The following is an 18826-nucleotide window of genomic DNA, read 5'->3' as shown; positions in this document are numbered from 1 at the left end:
GGGCAGCCTGAGCCTGGGCTGGGGTGCCAGCCCTCCCTCCCTGCTGGGCAGTGGAGGAGCGCTTTAAAAAGTGACTGTTCCGCTCTTTTTGGTAATTTAGTAATTCCTGGGTGACTGATAGCGACCTTCCAGGTCAGGAGTCTCCAGTTAACAGGCGGGAGATGCCCTTCCCATTGGTCATTATTGCCTAATTAGCAACTTGCAATGTTTCACAACCGGTGACAATGACGCCCTTTGCAGGGGTGGGGGCTGAGGAGCACTTGGCAGCGTTTTCCTGGGAAAGCCGGGCAGGGAAATGCAGAGCTGAGGACATGGCCAGGCCCAGGAGAGGAGCCTCCAGTCCCAGCTGTGCCAGGAGGAAGGGTTTTCCCAAATGCAGTGCCTAGGAATGGCCTCTCTCTCTACCTGGCAGGGAGAGTGGCAGAGGGAAGTGTATTTTAATGTCCTGAAAAAGCAAAGCAGAAACTGCCAAGGGGGCTTTGAAGGCTCAGCTCCCTGCTGGGCACCTGGTCCCCATGGGAGTCCTCTGGAGGCCACGTTAATTCACCAATCCAGCACAAAATTCACACAGCAGAAGCAATGCATGGAGTGATCCAGGAGCTGGGTCCTGCTGCTGAGAGAGCTCAAAAAAAGGAGGAGGAGGAGAAGTCCCCCACTCCCTTTTTGGCACTGCTGAGCTGTTGGTGCTCCACAAAAGGGCAGCCTGAGGCCCCGTGCAGTGCCATGAATGCGGGCACTGCTGCCCCATCCAGCACCCCAGGAGTGCAGGGACACGTGGATTTATCCCTGCTGAGATGGGGACAGGCTGTGCCACCAGCACAGAGCTCTGCCCTGCTCTAGCACACCCCCACCACCACCCCAGCCAGCTGACCCCTCATAAACCATCGTGACTGAACCAGTTTGCTTCAGCGTGGGCATGGAATGGCTCAAATGGCCCCTGCACGCCTCCAGACAGGATTTGGCATCTCCTGGCAGCACAGGGGCAGCCAGATCCATGTCGCTAATTAAAGTGAGCTTCATCTGCAGGCCCTGAGAGTTTGGTGGGGCACAGAGCTGTCCCAGTGCCTGTGGAATGAATGCAGAGTGCACAGCTGCTCCTGGAGGGACAGAGCAGAGGAGCCTGGCCTGAGAGCTCCTTTCCTGTCAGGATCCTTGCAGGGAAGGATCACGAGGTGTGGAAATGTTCTCCTGTGTTAAATCACCAAATTAAAGGTGTCGAGACAAACAGGAATACACCTGAAACAGTATTTACTGCTATAAATGATGCAGAAAGTGAATGTGGATGGAATTCTGCTGAGCCATTTTAAATGCACTTTGCAGGTTACAGTTGTTCACTGGAGATCCTTGGGCTGCAGCCAACATCTCTGTTTACTTTGGAGAACCAGAGTCCTTTTATTTGTGCTAATAGTCCACCTGTGATAAGAGAAAAATAATAGAGAGAAAAACAGCCTGTCACTGCTGAGGGTGGGAAGAACAGAGCAAAGCAACTGAAGGTTCTCTGTTGAGAATGAGCTTTTAAAGGGTCACAGTGAGAAGCACAACTCCTGCTCCATCCATCACCAAACCCTGGATAAATCCCTGGGTATTCCTGGGCCGTGTTTGCTTTTTCTCAGACCAGTTTCCCAGCTAATGCTTTTCAGAGACAGGTCTGAAATTAAGATTTCCATATTTATGTGCCTATTAACATAGATACATTAAAGAACTTAATGAGCTTATGTAACAAATTGCTGTATGGCATTGCAAACGACTGGGGAGAGGATCTGTACTTAGGGAGATAAGGATGGCATTTGCAATGGCACCAGCTCGGGAAAATTACAAGGAGCAGCAATTGCATGGTGCAGGTGGAGACTGTCCTGAGACTGCAGCCTCAAGGGGCTGTCCCGCCAGCCTGGTGTGTGCGTGGGGAGCCTGCCCAGAGCCTCCTGCTCAGCTCACACAGGGCCACAGCCTGCACCCAGGCGTTTTCCATGTCCCAGGGACGGGATGAGGCCGTGCTCAGGGTCAGCGTTGCCTCGGTGCCACCGCCGCCTTCCCGCGTTGGGCGAGGTGCTCTGGGCACGTCTGCAGGGAGCAGGGCTGTCCCTGTGCCTGCTCGCAGCTGCTGGATGTGGCACGGGTTTGGGAGGCCTCCAGCCACTGCTCTGTGCCTGCTCCAGAGGCAAGTGGTGTCCCAGGCATGGCGAGGGCTCCCGGAGCTCCCGGGTCACCTTGGGGCAGGGGCAGGGTGAGCTGGAGGTTTTGTAGCTTGTAGATATGCTTTACATGTCCCTGCTTCCTGCTTCCCCACTCTAAACAAGCCCAAGACTTTTGGGGCAGGAGGACAGGGTGCTGCCAACGTGTGTGGGTAGTGCAGGGCTGCTGAAGACAAGCAGAGCCTGGCAGATTTTCAGTCTGGGGCTGCTGGAGATGTAAATTCTCCTCCCCTGCTTGTGTGCAAACAAGATCCTCACCACAGACCATGGGCACAGCACGGTCTCCTGAGAACCTGAGGGAGCTTTTTAGGGAGGGAGGGCTCAGGATTTAGAAAGGAGAGTGCTCAAACCCTTCCCCTCCCAGTTAGTGCAGTTTTATGCAGACAATCAACAGCGTGGGGCTCTTCCACTCAGCATCCCAGGAAACCACCACTGGGCAAAAGCTGTGGCAGCAGAAGACTGAACTCATCCCTCCCTCCATGCACTGGGAAGCCTCCCTGTGACCATCCACACCCCTCTGCTATTAAGCAGGGCCAGCTTTGGGCTCCAGAAGGCACTGAAGGCTCGGAGAGGTTTGGCTGGCTGTGCTGGAGCCACGGGCACAGAGGGCAGCTGGTGCCCTGGGCATGGACAAAAAACCTGGGCAATCCTGGGGCTCTGGAGGACCCTCACACATGGCCCTATTTCCCTGGCCACTGTGGCGGCTTTATGGATGTCTGGGGCAGAGCAGGTGATCCCTGTCCCCAGCAGTGATTTGGGAACAGGGAACAGCCCCTGGTGCCTGTCCCCACCAGGGAACACCGCAGTGATTTGGGAACTGGAAACAGCCCCTGGTGCCTGTCCCCACCAGGGAACACCACAGTGATTTGGGAACTGGGAACAGCCCCTGGTGCCTGTCCCCACCAGGGGACACCGCAGTGATTTGGGAACTGGGAACAGCCCCTGGTGCCTGTCCCAACAGGGAGCCCTGTAGTGATTTGGGAACTGGGAACAGCCCCTGGTGCCTGTCCCCACCAGGGAACACCACAGTGATTTGGGAACTGGGAACAGCCCCTGGTCCCTGTCCCCACCAGGGGACACCGCAGTGATTTGGGAACTGGGAACAGCCCCTGGTCCCTGTCCCCACCAGGGGACACCGCAGTGATTTGGGAACTGGGAACAGCCCCTGGTCCCTGTCCCCACCAGGGGACACCTGGTGCCCAGCTCGGTGCTGCGAGCAGCTCCCAGCCGCAGCAGAGCAGATTCACAGCCTGGCGGAAAGGAGCGAGGATTCCTTTGGCAGAAGGCTGCCGGGATAAGCTACGCTGACAGAAGAGCACTTTAGCTGGTGCGTTCTGTGTTTACACAAGAGCAGCGCTTTATCGCTCTGGCTCTGCTGGCAAAGCTCCCCTCGGGCTACTCCGGCTCTGCAGCCGCACGGGCTCCGGGGAAACGCGCATCCATCCCAGCGAGGGGCTCGGAGCCCTCGGGGCACTGTGCCAGGCTCCCCCGGGCCAGCAGTGCCCGAGAGCCCGGGCTGGGCTCGGGTCACTCGGCAGCCACCCACTCTGAGCCTCGCGGGCCACCTGGCCGTGCTCGGGGCTAAGCCATCATTTGCTTGGGCGCAGCCTGACCTGCTTGGAGCCCGTGTCTGCCGCTGGATTTGCATCTGTTGAGCTGAGCTGGTTTTGTTTCGCTGCTGTGATTGTTTTCAATTCTAATGCAGCCCGGCACAAGGAAGTGGTGACCTCGTTCCTCTCCTCAGCATCAGGGCAGGCTCTCAAAGGCGCCATCCATCTTGCACCAGTGCAACTATCTCTGTAAGAACTGCCTTCCCCACCCTCCAAATTCCCTCTCGTTCCTCGACAGACCCTTGTCCCACGGGTCTCCAGAGGGAGGGCAGCTCTTCTCACATCCCCCAAGGCTTCCTTCCCTCAGCTGCTGTCCGAGGCTACGCTCCCAGCGTTGTTAATCCCAGCTCTCTGGACACCCAGGTCACCTAACAGTCCAAATTTGGAGCAGGGCTGGACCCAGGGCTGCCTTTCTGCCGAGTCACTCAAAGCACGGGGTTAGAGTCAGCTCCGGAGCTTCTGCGAATTGGTTTTGGGGACAGGATGACGGACCAGGTCAGGCTGCAATGGTGTGGGCAAAAGACATTTTACACAGCATAAAACTGCTGCAAGTTAATGCCAGCTTCATTTTCAATACATTTGCATTGGTAGAGTGAATTTATACTGACTTAGTGCTTTACAGTGTTGGATTTTTGTAGGAGGAAGAAATTTAAAGCTGCTTGCTCTGTGTTGCCTGTTGGTGTCTGGGCTGTGGCTCCTAAATCCCAGGAAGCCCAGAAATGCAGATGCCTGAAATGCTGCCTGAATTCAGATTTGAACTGAAGCACCCTGAGTCATATTGCCTCCATTTTGTGGGGTTTTAAGAAAAATCACCTGGACATCCCAAACCCGTGTCCCTCTGCTACCCCACCTGCATGAAATCACCTGAACGTGGACAAGAGGCTTCAAACCAGTGTGAATTCTTTCACCTCGGAGTATCTCCTCTGTGCCTCTGCAGCACTGGTGCTACAGGAATTGTCACAAATAATTTTACATGGAAGAAATGAATCTGTTAAAAAAAAACACTCAACCCCTGCATGTGTTTGCTGGGGTAACCAAAATCAAGTCCTTGAGAGAGCTTTTCCCCAATTTGTGATGCAGTTCAGATCTTGCCCAGCTGAGTTTGATGGAGAACTCCAGGAAAAACTGGCTATTTAGAGGGATTAGGAGTTTTGAAGAAACTGGACCATGGAAGTAAGAGAGTAACTGAATATGTTTTCTTTACATACTTAAATTGCCTACAGGGAAAATCCTCAGCTTCAACTCACATGACCCATTGTCCCGACATCAAGGTCAGTTTACTGATTTCATCAGCCCTGAAGAGTGAAAGGTAACTAGAAATAAGGCTGCTGCTTTGGAAATTCCTTCCATCCTGCACAGGGGCTGTCTGCATCTCTGCTTCATACTGTGCCCCAAATCACCTTGGAAGGTGTTTAGACAATTTTCCTCTCATGTCTGTGTGTATCTATGGATGTACATGGAGAAGTGAGTGTTTTAAAAAGGACATTTTACACACTTGATTGATACCCTGACTGCAGGGTTTTGACGGCTGCAGGACCCCGCAAAGGTCGGGATGAAAAAGACCCTTTGTACCTGGTGCCCATCCCTGTCCACAGAGGAACCTTCCCCAGACATCAGCATTGTGCTCCAACAGTTGTTTGCATGAAACATCATCACCAACCTTTATTTTTCATAATATTAATTACGTCTATTGAGCCAAGAGCCTGTTTATCTTTTTACTTACAGGAAATAGCCTAACCAAATATATGAATCCTGAATTCACTTTTAGCATTGTGGTGTTTTGACTGTTTGGGGTTTTTGATCTTTTATTTTGAGCCTGTTCCTGCAAAAAGGAGCTGGATTTGATTGCACACAGTCCAGCAATGAGAGCCTTTGCAGCAACACTGGCTAACAGCTCCTGATGGACATAAAAAGGAGGGAATTTTAAAAAAATCAAAGCATCTCTCCAGAATGGAAGGATCATTCCACTGCAGGCAAAATGTCAGAGCCCTGAGGAGGCACCTTGGGGTCATTGGGCAGAGATGGGATCAGGGACCACAGCTCCCACTCCTCTCCTGCTTCCACCAGAATTGAATCCAGCTCTGGCCACTGCTGGGATTATTATCCTTGTTTTATGAATGAGCAGGCCTGGGTAAATGCAGCTGCTGTCACATTTGTGGTCATCCCCTGCCTCGAGGACAGGGACGGGCTGGGAATCTGGGTGTTCCTGTGCCCTGTCCCATGCTGTGGCTGCAGGAGGCTCCTGTGAACTCTCTCTCTCTCCCAGGTATCTGTCTCCTGCCACAAACCATCCAGCCTGACAGAACTTCTCGTGTACAGAAGCCAAAGAAACTCCTCTGCAGGAGCCCCAGGCAGCTGCACATTGCTCTGAACCTCTGCCACATGCCATGGAGCATCTAACCCAGGGCCCAAAAGTGCCTGGTGCCAAAGCCTGTCACCTCTGCCCAGGAATTGCCAAACTTCCTCTGTGCTGCAGGCTCACGGCGCACCATGGCCAGGGGACTCTGCTCCTCCAGCTCCAGAGGGAAGGAGCAGGAAGAAAACATAGCTGGGATAGTGTTTATTAAGCAAATTAATAGGTTGGGGGAAAATGAAGAAACTGTGGGCACTTCCTTCTCGCTTCCTGCAGAGGTGAGGACTGGCAGCTGAGGCAGGGGTTCAGTCTGGTCAGTGCAGCCCCTTTCCACCCCCCGTCACCTTCACTTTTGGGGGCCCAGCCCACTCACAGCCCTGGCGGGTGCTGACTGCACCTCCCATACCGGTGTAGAGCCACAGAATGGTTTGAGCTGGGAGGGACCTTAAAGATGATCCAGTTCCAGCCCCCTGCCCTGGGCAGGGACACCTCCCGCTAGCCCAAGCCCCGTCCAACCTGGCCTTGGGCACGCAGAACAGCGGGGCAGGTGCCCGGAGTCCCCCGGCGCTGCCAGCCCCGGGCTGCGGGAGCCTCGGGGGAGCCGCTGGCTGCCCGGGGCTCTGCGGCTCAGCCAGCGGCTCCCGAGCGGCCGCTGCCCTGCCGGGGGGGCACAAGGAAGGCGAGGAAAGGCTCCCGTCAGTCAGGGAGTGCAGGGATGCTCCCGGTGCCGGCAGCCGCGGGGAAACACGCACAGAAACGCACCGCCCCCCGCATCCCCCGGGGCACCGTGAAGGGAGGAGAAACGGCGGAACAGCGGGGAAAAAAAATACTTAAAATGTGCCGGCTGTGCCGCGGCCGGTGCGATCCGTCCGGCAGCGGGGAACGGCCGGGCTGGGCCGTGCCTCGGTGCCTTCCTGGAGCGGGGGCGGCCGGGCTTGGGGAGGGGGAGGACAGGGGGAGAGGGTGCGGTGGGGATGCTCCGCGCCCCTCCGCGCCCGGCCGCGGGGGCGGCTGCCCATGGCTGTGCCGCGGAGCATCGCCTGGCACGTACGTAGCGCGGCACAGCTCCCGGGGACCCCCTGAGCCCCCCGGGAGCCGTCCCGGCCCCGCGGCTCTGCCCCCCCCGGCTCTGGGCAGCGGGCGGGGGTCCTGCCCCTCCGGCGGGACGGGGTGGGGGGGGGGGGGACACCCCGCTCTCCGCCCCTCCCCGCGGCCGCGCTGCGGAAGTTCCGCGGAGTCTCCCGGGGCCGCGGGGCAGCAGCTGCCTTTGTGGAGCTCCGCAGGAGCCGAGGCGACAATCCGGACAGGTTGCTGCAGCCTCATTAACAATACAGATATGTGCGTGTTTAAATAATTTTTAGAGGAAGAAGGATGTAACTAATTAGCATCCCCACGCTCTCTTTTAATTGCTGCCAAATAGGAAAACTACTGCGTGTGACAGAGGCGCAGCAGTGGGCTCTGGCTCCCCTCCCGAAGCGTGTTCACGCCTGGGGGTGCTTCGTGCTCCCCACGGGAAACTGCAGCCTCGTCAAAAAGGGAGCTAAGCCCCCACGGAGCAAGGCACCTCTTCTGCTTGGAATCAGGGGATATCCCCGAACTACGAGCACCAATTTTAAAATACTTATTTATTATTATTTTTTAATACGTAAATAAAAGCCGCCACCTGTCAGGAGCCACCTCCCTCCCCGGCTGCTGACGGGACCCTGCTCTGCCCCGTGTCTCAAAGGCGTGTCCGGGGAGGTTCGGTGTCCCTGCAGCAGCCCGGGCTGCCTGCGCATCCCCCGTGCCCCGGAGTGCCCTGGAAGCGGAGCGTTTGTCCGGCTGCCGCTGAGCTCCGCGGGGACCCGCGGCCCGCCCGCCGCCTCTCCCGGCCCGAGCGAAGCGCGGAGCGCTGCGGAACGCCACACTGCGGAGAGGGAGCGCCTCAAAGAGCGTTATCCCCTCCCGGAGCCCTCAGAGAAGACCGGAGCAGCTGAGCCGCCCGTGTGCCCGGCCACACCAAAGCATCCCTCGGCAGCAGCACCCGGGGCACGGCCCGCACCCATCACCTGCCGGGCGCGGGGCGCTCGGGTCGGGCACCTGTGGAGGAGATGGGCAGTGCCCGCCCCTGCCCTGCTTTCCCTTCGCTCCCTGCCTTCCCTTCTCTTCTCTTCCCTCGCTTTGTGCTCCCCGGACCCTGCGCCGGTCCCTGGCAGCGGCAGCGAACGCAGAGCGAGAAGCAAGTGGATGAACGGGAAAGTTTATCTCAAACTTGGTCGTGTTCAGCCTCGTCTCTGCTCTCTTGGCTTGCTGTTTGGGAAGCCAAGTGCTTGTTTCGGTCGCCTTGTTTAGGTAATTTCTTATACATCCCTCATCCTTTTCCACGCTTCTATTTATGAATATTATTTCTAAATACACAATAAATAATAAGAACGCGAATTCATCTTCGTGATTTTGGCCACCAAAACGAAGGTGTTCAGGCGCTGACGATCCCAAAGAATGATAAAATCGTGTTCGTTTCTCAGTGTGGCATTTCTGAGCAGAAACAAAATCTGGCTTCTGAGGTTATAATAAAAATAACCAACGTTGTTACAATTCTCCTTTGGAAGGAAGAAAAGCTGATCCCAAACCAGGGAGGCTCGACGGTTCCCTTCCTCGTTTTTTTCTAAATCCATCTTGTCCCTTTAATACAAATGAACTTCAAGCTCCCCCTGTATTTTATTATTTAGATTCCTAGTCTTAATGACGCCAGGAGCAGCGCAAGCACACTCGCTAATAATCGTCGCGAACTGCATTTCAAAGAAACATCCCTGGAAGAAAAACACCGTCGTTAAAAAAAAAAAAAAAAAAATAGAGACTCCACCAAAAATGATAATGTGGAGTCGCTGATGATGATGGGCTTAATGCAACTGCTGCAAATCAGCACCTGCGTGGTAGATAAGGCAGATAACACCTCCAACAGTTACTTCCAGCACCCCCGTCCTCCTCGGGTTTATTTTTAGATCATTCATTTAGTCTGATGGAGGGGTTTATGGTGTTTGGATGTTTTTAAGTTTTAATTAGTGTTCTTGTTATTTTTCTTCCCTGATCTTTAGTCGGGGGGGGGGGGGGGGGTGGGGTGGGGGGAAAGTGAGTGAAGTGTGAACTGGTTAAATCTGGAGACGTGGGTCTATCTCGGGCCTTTAATAGCAGCTCTCGGGCGGCTCGTCCCCGGGCACTGATAGCCGAGATCTCCGCAGCCAGCACCGTCCAGGGTCAGCTTTTGTCTCTGCCACAATAAACAAACACTTGCTCCTCTCATGTAAATGAGCAGCGATCCGGATGCACCTTAAAACACTGGGAGAAGTCGTTGCTTTTGAAAACGATGTTCATTTTGTCTGACACACATAACTGCATAGATCAGATGCCTGCAGAAAGGTAGCAATTTGGCAGGGAAGTATTTTCTAAGCTTAGATGAAAGTGTGCTCACGGCGTCCGAAAATGCCTGTCTCACCTCCCACCTGCTTCCCCAACGCCGAGTTTGCGCGAAAAGATTAGACAGGCGGGATTTTCGTTAAAAAAAAAAAAAAAAAAAAAAATTAAAATAAAAAGAAACCGATGCGAGGAACCGGTCGCACAATTCAGAGCCCCGGATCGGGGACGCTGAATCAGGGCTGCTTTACCTACCGGGGGTTCGACACCACTGCAATAATCTTGTCGGATCATTAAGTAAATTATACCTTAAACATTGGTAACTTACAAGTTGTAATCAGTAATTCAAACTCTTGACAATTATGCAAATTAAACCCTGGCTGCGCTCGGACTTTCTCGCTTTCGCTACGAGGACTTTTTCCGAGTTTATTTCGCCCAAAAACTGCCGGGCGTGGGGGCGGCGCACCGTGGGCTTTAGCAAAGTCCTTCCACGCGCGGAGGAGCGGGGAGCACCCGGCACTGCTCCCACACCGCCCAAAAATCGCGCAGCACGCGGGGGAGCTGCGGCAAGCCCGGCTGCAGCGGGGGATGCCCACGCGTGACCCCTTCCCCGCGGGGCAGCACCGGCTCCCCGCACCCCGAGGGGGCGGCGGAGGATGGGGGGGGGGCCCGGCTCCGCGCTGCCCGCCCGCCCTCCGCGGCCGCGGAAGGAGTGGCTTGGGGCTGCGCGCTCCCTCCTGAGTGGCTGGCGGCCGCGGCGCCCGAGCCATCCCTGGGGAGGAGTTAGGATAATCCTATTGCCATTAAGGGCGTCTGGGCAGGGAAAAAAACCCCGAGTGACCACAAGCGCGGAGGGTTAGTCCGTCAGCTGCCTTCATGCCTGCCAACTGAGCTCCGTCCGGGGGGCCGCCGCTCTTCCCCAGCGCCGACGTGGATTTACCGCCCGTGGCGGGGGCCGAGCTGTTCTGTTCGCGGCACCGCGCACCTGGTCCGGACGCTGGACGCCATGTTGTGGAAACTAGCAGATAATGTCAAGTACGAAGAGGACTGCGAGGTGAGAGGCTGCGGGGAGGGGTCGCCGCTGGGGAACGGGGGTGCTGCGTGGGGCAGCGCGGGGCTCCGCCGCCGCCGGGCCGCGCTGCGCGCCCCGCTCGCTGCCAGCCCAGCCGCCTCCCCGCCGGGAGCGGCAGCGGTCCCTGCCCGAAGAGCCCGCTTTGCGTTTTTTTTTTTTGTTTTTCTTTTTTTCCTTTGGAGATGCGAATTTTAAATTTTCGTATTTTTTGTATTTTTCTATTTTTCCTTACTGAGTCTTTTGAACTCTCGAATTAAATGGGCCCCAGCTGAGAGAGCCGAGCTCGCATCCCGCATGGAGCAGCGCCGTGCGGGAGCGGGGGGACCCCGGAGCCGCGGGGCAGCCGGAGCGCACCGCACCGCACCGGGCGGGGTGCGGAGGGGCCGGCAGGTAGCAGCTGCGGCGGGGTGAGCCGGGCAGGGCGAACACTTCCTTCCCACGTTTTTCCTCCCCGGGAGCAGCTCCCACCCGCCGCGAGGTGCTCCTGGGTTTTGATCTCTCCGAACTCGTCTGTGTCCCCCGTGCCCCCCCGGCTCCGCTGGTCCGCCTGCTCGGCTCCTACAGATTAGCTGCAGTCCCCGCTTCACGCTCCATTGGGACCCCATTCACCTCTTATTAACTAGCCCTGTTATTTTAATGACCGTGAAGCCAGAAGCTGCTAAATCCCTGGATCAGCTCAATGTAGACATTTCAGCTTTGAGCGCTCAGATTGGAAATCGGGGCAGAAGCAGCGATGGCACGGCTGGAGGCAGCAGCGCGGTCCCTCCCCGTCGGGCAGAGCCGGGAGCCCCGGCCCGGGCGCCCCTCGGGGGTGGGAAGGATGGCAGTGCCGGGGGTCACCATCGCTCCGTCGCAGCCCCCCCGGCCCCGCCGCCTCCTGCCCAGCCGAGGCAGCGCGGCGGAAACGCGGCTGCGTCCCTGATTTGAATTTTCCTGATTTTAATGATTCCTCTGCTGACTTGCACAAGCGGGAGAAGGGCTGGTCTGGTGTAGTTGCGATGAGGAGAGCAGCGAGAACTGGTTTGTAACCTCCTCTCTGGGAGTGGGGCTGATTTCTTCGGCGAAGTGCCTTGAAAACACCAAACTCCCTGGGCAGGAGCGGGGCGGCTCTCGCTCTCCTCTCTCCTTCCTAAGTGCCACCACCCGCGGCCGCCGTGTCCCCGACCCCCGCTGACGGCCGCCCCGTTGTTCCCCACCCCTGTGTGCTTTCCAGGACCGGCACGATGGCAGCAGCAACGGGAACCCGCGGCTGCCGCACCTCTCCGCCGTCAGCCAGCACCTGTACAGCCCGGCCCCGCCGCTCTCGCACTCGGGCGCCTCCGACTTCCAGCCCCCCTACTTCCCTCCCCCGTACCAGCCGCTGCCTTACTCCCAGTCCAGCGACCCCTACTCGCACCTCGGGGACCCCTTCTCCATCAACCCCCTGCACCAGCCGCCGCCGCCGCCGCCCAGCCAGCAGCAGAGCGCTTGGCCGAACCGGCAGAGCCAGGACCCGGCGGGGCTGGCCCCGCACGGCCGCCCCGGGCTGGTGCCGCACCTCTCGGCGCTGGAGAGCGGCTCTGCCGGCAGCCGCCGGGAGACTTTCCGGCGCTCCGAGCTGCTGCTGCCCCACGGGCACGGGCTGGACGCCTCAGCGCTGGCCGATAACCTGGGCCTGCACGACATGGCCCACCAGATGGAGGAGGTGCAGGTAAGGAGCGTCCGGACCCCCCCTCGGCGAGGCGGGACAGGCCCCGTCCCCTTCTGCACATCTCATCCCCGTCCGTGCAGAGAAATCCTCATTCTCTCCCCTTCGCCCCTCAGGATGCGGGGGGCGCGGGGAGGGGATGGGTTTCCCAAAAACCGCCGGCTCTCGGCTCTTCCAGGTGCGAAACTTTCTCCCCCTTTCTCTTTCCAGAATGTGGAAGATCAACACTTACTAATGCATGACCAGACAGTCATTAGAAAAGGTCAGTAAGGTGGCACCGCAGTTTTACTTTCCCTTGTCAATAGTTAAAAGTTTCATGACGCACCGGTGAAGTGACGCCCTATAATTTTTATCAGGACCGATCCTTTGGGATCGGGAGGGCGGAGGAGTTTTTATTCCACTCTTTGTCGCTGGATTTTTCTAATGCTGCCCGAGGGAAGGTGGCGGCGGGGACAAACTGCCCTGGGGTGTGAGACTCCTCCGGGGACACGGCTGTCCCCCCTCGTGTGTTCTTGTGTTATGGCCTTAATCGGAACCAGGACCTTGAACCGATTTTAATCTTTCCTGAAATACGTGTGTGTAAAGTGACATGAGCTTTGCTTTTGTTTGTTTGGTGGTTTTTTTTTTTTTTTTTTTGTTGTTGTTGCTAGCATTCGAAGATAGTTTCCCCCCCCCCCATTTTTTTTCCATTTTTTTTTTAACCTCTTTACAAGACTTGAGAAAAGACTGAGTTCTCTGGCAGAAGACTGTTTGGCTCTGTCTTAATCGAAATTGGTTTGTAGCTGAGGTTTTGAGGAAGGAGGAAGACGTATTGACTCAATTTACAGTAATTTAGGGTTTTTTTCCTTGCTTTTGTTTTTAAACAAATTTGTGCTTAAAAAAAAAAATCAGAAGTTTCCTCTGAAGACTTCAAACAAATACCTAACTGAGGAAAAGCAGAAGTGTGTGTCAGAGCGCTGATTGCTGCCTTTAGCTCATGGGAGAATAATTTTGCTGTCAGATGCACCACTGACAAATCTTCCCCCTCCGGGAGTGGGGCCGACCTCGGCTCTTTAACCCTTTCAGCAGCAGCACTGGGTGAACTGGGCGGATTCGCGAGGGGATGGAAAAGCCGGATCTGTGGTTTGCTCCTTCCAAAGCCTTTGTTGTCCCTCCTCACCTAAAGGCTGAAGCTCTTAACGAGGAGCAGCTCCTTACTTTCGGTTCTCCCCTGGGCTGCGTCCCTCTCTGTTGTGCTGCTGTCTGGTAGGAATTTGTTGGGATTAAATTCCAAAGGCGGTTTCTTAAATCTGCGTGTGCGAGGTGGAAGGTGAAGCCCAGCAGGAGCTGGGAGGTTTCTCCCTGCCCTGGCTTGGGAAGAGTTTTGGCAGTGGCTGGAGGATGCTGATTTGGAGTCTGTTGTAGCATGGAGTTTTTGTGAGCACGGCTTGGCTACCTTGCAGCCTGCTGCTCCGGAGGCGCGGGGTTTGTGTGCCTTGAGAAGCACTCTTGCTTGTGTTCGGCAGCTCGTTGCAATCCAGCGGCAAAATCCAGCTGGTCGGGAATAGTTTTGGGGCCCTTTGGATCCCTGTGCTGCAGATGGATGCTGGGGATGGGGGCCAGCGGCGTGAGCATTTAACACCAAACAAAATCCTCTCTCCCGGCTTATTTTTATAGAAAAAAAAAAAAAAAAAAAAAAAAAAAAAAAAAAAAAAAAAAAAAAAACAACTCACTTGCCACTTTGTATTTATTTTTCCCTTTTATAAAATGCCTGCTTTCCCTCCTCCGCCCTCAGGTCCCATCTCCTTAACGAAAAACAGCGCTCTGAGCCTGCCCTGCCAAAAGGATGGATTAATCGGGGTGGTGATCAACCCCAACGAAGTGTTTTGCTCGGTGCCGGGGAGGCTGTCGCTGCTCAGCTCCACGTCCAAGTACAAAGTGACAGTGGCAGAGGTGCAGAGGCGGCTCTCGCCCCCGGAGTGTCTCAATGCCTCCCTGCTAGGAGGAGTCCTGCGAAGGTAGGATGGGAGCCCTCCCTCCCCTGCCAGCCTCTCCCCCCCGTGTTTGCATTTCCCTCGTTTTGCTGTGCGTGAGCAGCGGCAGCAGCCCTGCCACGGAGCCTTTCCGCGATTTTTGAGCAGCCCAAGGACGACGCTGAATCCTGATAGGGTTTGGGAATAAAACTTCTTTGCACTTCTGCTGCCTCTGGAGAAGTGCTATTAACAGCTCTGACAGCAATTCTCATTCTCTGTTTAGAGCTGAGCTTTTGTCTCAAAATCAGCACGTGGAGCTGTCTCTGATTCCCAAGACCCTGTGGAATGATTTTTTTTTATTAATTTTCATGGTCCTGATTAATCATTACGAGGACATTTTCCACATCCTTTTTTCCATACACTTAATTTGGCTTGTGATCATTCTACAGCTGCTGGTTTCAGTGGTGCAGTTTGAAATATTTTGATTTTGACCTGCTGTGTTTCATCCTGGCTGGATTGAAATAGAGCATTTAAAAAGTAGGTCACTTGAAAAGAGCCTGTTTTTTATCTTCTCCCCACCCCAGTAGAACCCTATTGAATGTCAGTAGCTGGAATTTCTCATCTTAAAATGAAGTGTTCCCTGAAGATAAATAAGGCCATTTTTTTCTCTTTAATTACAGAGCCAAATCTAAAAATGGTGGCAGATCATTAAGGGAAAAACTGGATAAAATTGGCTTGAATCTTCCTGCTGGCAGAAGGAAAGCTGCAAATGTGACACTATTGACATCTTTGGTGGAAGGTCGGTCCCGAGTGTGTCTTAAAAATAAACTTTCTCCCCTTGTGCACAGCTTTTATCCTCTAGGCAAAGCATGGAAAGGTTAGAAAGTCCCTGAAAGTGATGTGGGGTTTTTTGTTTGTTTTGAAATGAGCGTGGTGGGGATGTTGCAGCACCTAAGGAAGGGCTGTGCTGCCTTTGAGGGGCTCTTCTCTCCCTTGTGAGCCCTGCTCACACAAACCCAGCCACTGCTGCCCTTTCTGGCAGGGATGCAGAATTCCTGCGTGCCAGGATGTGCCAAAGGCACCTTTCTGGACCTTTCAGTCCAGCCTGCCTCTCCCGAGGGTTGTTTTGGGTTTCAGGAGGGCGAGGCAGGCAAGGCAAAAGGGGTGAAACTCCTCGCATTAGTGGGTTTGGTTTCTTGTTGGGAAACTTTGGGACTCTGGGACAGCTGACTGCAGTCCTGCCCTACCTCAGCGGTGTCCTCAGAAGCTTTGCTAATAAACAAGCTTATAAAGTGAGATTTATAGCTTTTGACTTCCTGCTAGGAAACTGGAGCCCCTTTAATCTGGGCCGTGCTCTGTGGACCCTCTGTCAGTGAAGCTGACCTGAAGGGTGTGTATATATGTACGTGTGTGGTTTACATTTGGTGTTCCTCTTTCAAGCAGCTCCTGGTAGTGGCACAATTTAATAGGAATACAAGCAGCAACTGAAAGGGAAAGAGTGAAAAATGGTCTGACAATACCTTCCTGCTGTTTAAAATGCAGCAACTTGCATCTAAAAGCTTTGCTTGGAAGTTTTGGAGAGCTGATGTGTGTGCACAGGCACATTGCATTGATCACACCAATCTTTTATTTTAAGCCTGATCAAGTTGTTTTAATGAAAAAAAAAAAAAAGTGACCTGGTTATACACCTTGCAATTTGGTTTTCTGTCTGAAAATTCTTATGAAAAAATATTTCAAAAGCCTACTAAACTGAAAGCTTTTATTATAATGTGAGATTTAGTTGGCAGGTATTTTTAAATATCAGTTGGACAATTTGATCTTGACTGAATTGTGTTCTTTGCTGTGCAGTTATTCTGGATAGAGACAGGAATTTTTCTTTCTAGTATAAAAGCAAGAGAATTCTTTTTTGTAGCAGTCACCATGTAAATCTATTTTTTTCTTGACACAAACTTACAAAGAAACACTGATCCATCAAGTAAAAAATGGTAGTGAGTGATAGAATGGTGTCGCTTTCCAAAACAGAAATACACTTCAAAAATCCGCAGCGTTTTTCCCTTAATGTCCCTGATTTCCTTACAATAAATGGTATTTTACAATTCAACAAGCCCTCCCTTTCACCACCCAGGTGAAGCTGTGCATCTTGCTCGTGACTTTGGCTACGTGTGTGAGACAGAATTTCCTTCCAAAGCAGTGGCTGAATATTTAACCAGACCACACATGGGCCGCAACGAAATGGCAAACAGGAAGAACATGCTGCTTGCTGCAAAGTAAGTTTTCAGCTTGGATTTGATTTTTTTCTCCCCTTTTTGAACGTGTTTTTGTCTGACTCTGACTGCCTGCGACTGGGGGATAGTTCGGTGGATTTTTGTGTGTAATTTTAATTAGGAAGATGAAGCAATTCTTTTTATTTGGTTTTGGTTGGAATTCAGCTATGGCAGCAGTTTTATTTTAGTCTGAACCAATAATAAGGGTAACAGTCCTGTAGGTAACTAAAGCAGTTTGGAGCAGTTCTGTTCAACTGCAGTAAAGACGTCAGGAAAAGTCCTACACCAGGACAGCCCTAAGGAAAAGCTGTCCCGAGGTGTGACAGGGCTGAGGATGTGGAGAGCAGGTGTGGCCTGGGATGTGAGCAGTGCCAGGACTGGAGCAGGGGCAGCTCAGCCCCTGTGTGCTCACAGCTGCCTTTGGCAGCAGCGGCTTCCCATGGGACTCAGGGAGCCAGGAGCTGCTGGAGAGTCCCTTTCTCCCTATTATGGCTGGAGATTTTTATAGTTCACTGGAAGCATCCTTTGGTAGGTGTGGAAAGTCCCTGTGCTTCAACAAATCCCTGTTACAAGCCTGGGTGAAGGGGGAAGCAGAGGAGCTTTGTTCTGGCTGTTCTGCAGGCTCCTTGTGCCTGTGAATAAACCCTGTCCTGAGCCGGACCCTGGGCTGAGTTAAGCTTATCTAAAACTGGTGTTTGGAGTGCTCAACTTTCCCCTTTCCCCTGCTGAGTTCCTCTCCCAGGCTCAGGTTTAGCAGAGCTTCAGTTCATGGTTTGTTCTGCTCTGAGATGTCTTCTGGTTTGGGGTCGATGGAATTCCCTGCTTTTGGCAGCACCCTCTCTCTGCAGAGGAGCTGAGAAAAACCTGCCTAAACTGCTGAGAAAGTTGCCCTGGCTTTGTGCTCATATCAGGAGTGCAAAACACACTCCTGGTGTTGAATCCTTACAGCCTTCCTTTAAAAGAGATCTTCTTTTACAAGAATGGATCTATTAAAAACTTTGAAATTTAGAAATCTAGTCTCCCTTGCCCATAGTTTGAACATTGTGCTGATTTTTCCTGAGCTCCTCCTGCTCGTGAGTATTTTCCTTATTGGCATTGTTGCTGGCATTAATAAAAATCCCCTGGAAGATGTTTGTGATTGAGAAATTCTGATAAAGTGATGATTCTGTTAAGATTGCTCAGCTCCTGTGAAATCCCTTCAAGGGGACAGATTTACAAGCAGCAAACAACATATGCTGGAGCATTATTAAGCACTCGTGTTTTGCCAGGCATATGTGTTAGTGTTTGCAGGATCAGGGCCTCGGCCTCCCTACATATACATGGAATATACACAACTAAATTAAATCTCCTCTTCAGCTGCTCCAGCCTTTCTGCACCACTCAGCTGCAGCTGGGAAAGTTCTCAGAGAAACCAGCACTGAATTCCCACTCCCCACTCCAAATCTGGAGCAAATGATGCGGAGCCAGGCAGGCACCAGAGGAGCAGAATTTATTTTGCAGAGTGTTTTTTGTGATGGGGATGCAACAGAAGGTTCATCAGGAAGTGGTGCTAATAAACAGAAATCCAGAAATCTAATCCAGTTTGAACGTGATGCTAATTTTCTTTTTCTTTTGCTTTAATTTTAGACTCTGAATTTCTCATAGTTCCCGCAGAAATGCCGAATGTTTGATGTGGATCCCTTTTGTTATTTCTGTTTATTTGCGTGGTGTAAAGCGTGAGCCCTTTTGTGTGTTGCAGGCAGATCTGTAAGGAATTCACAGACCTCCTCACTCAGGACAGAACTCCCCTTGGAAACACAAGACCCAGCCCCATCTTGGACCCTGGCATCCAGGGCTGTTTGACTCATTTTAGCCTGATCACACATGGCTTTGGGAGCGCTGCCATCTGTGCTGCCATGACATCCGTCCAGAACTACCTAAATGAAGCGTTAAAAATAGCAGACAAATCCTACATGAACGCTGGCGACCAGAGCCCCGCAGAGACCAACAAAACCATTGACAAAATGGACAAGCACAGGAAGTGAAAGGAAAACCAGACTTTACCCTTCCTCCTGCACTGACTCTGATCTTCTTGCCAGGGGGAACATAGAGATTTGGGTGGTTTTATTTTTTCTCTTTTTTTTTTTTTTTTTTTTTAAAGAAACAAGGGGGAAAAGGGGAGGAAAAAAAAAAAAAAAAAGTCATTCAGGATCTTCATTCCTGCTGGATCCGTGAGACAAGTCTTGCTAAAAGCTGCAGTATCCCTGTTGTGTGGAAGCAATTACCTGAAGATAAGTACTTGGGACAAGTGTATTGAATCCTTTGCTG

At 53.3% G+C, this 18826-nt stretch overlaps 1 protein-coding gene across 1 annotated transcript; it reads left to right on the top strand.

Moving 5' to 3' along the window:
• Window positions 1-10505: 10505 nt before the first annotated feature.
• Window positions 10506-18611, top strand: TFAP2C (transcription factor AP-2 gamma). The gene is made up of 7 exons (XM_053958580.1): window positions 10506-10599; window positions 11831-12307; window positions 12515-12566; window positions 14079-14301; window positions 14937-15055; window positions 16382-16523; window positions 18258-18611. Exons 1-7 carry the CDS (start codon window positions 10552-10554, stop codon window positions 18541-18543), a joined length of 1347 nt encoding a protein of 448 aa, XP_053814555.1. The 5' UTR covers window positions 10506-10551; the 3' UTR covers window positions 18544-18611.
• The last annotated feature ends 215 nt before the right edge of the window (window positions 18612-18826 follow it).

This window comes from Vidua chalybeata, chromosome 17 (genome assembly GCF_026979565.1).
Source record: "Vidua chalybeata isolate OUT-0048 chromosome 17, bVidCha1 merged haplotype, whole genome shotgun sequence".
NCBI classification, from domain to species: domain Eukaryota; kingdom Metazoa; phylum Chordata; class Aves; order Passeriformes; family Viduidae; genus Vidua; species Vidua chalybeata.
The sequence above is the reverse complement of the archived record's forward strand: the minus strand, read 5'-3'. Positions and strand labels throughout refer to the sequence as shown.

Bases quoted from the DNA above. Each gene is read 5' to 3' on its own strand.
- TFAP2C (XM_053958580.1), top strand. From the start codon at position 10,552: ATGTTGTGGAAACTAGCAGATAATGTCAAGTACGAAGAGGACTGCGAG. The intron at 10,600-11,830 runs GTGAGAGGCTGC...TGTGCTTTCCAG, and splicing joins AGTACGAAGAGGACTGCGAG to GACCGGCACGATGGCAGCAG. The intron at 14,302-14,936 runs GTAGGATGGGAG...CTTTAATTACAG, and splicing joins CTAGGAGGAGTCCTGCGAAG to AGCCAAATCTAAAAATGGTG.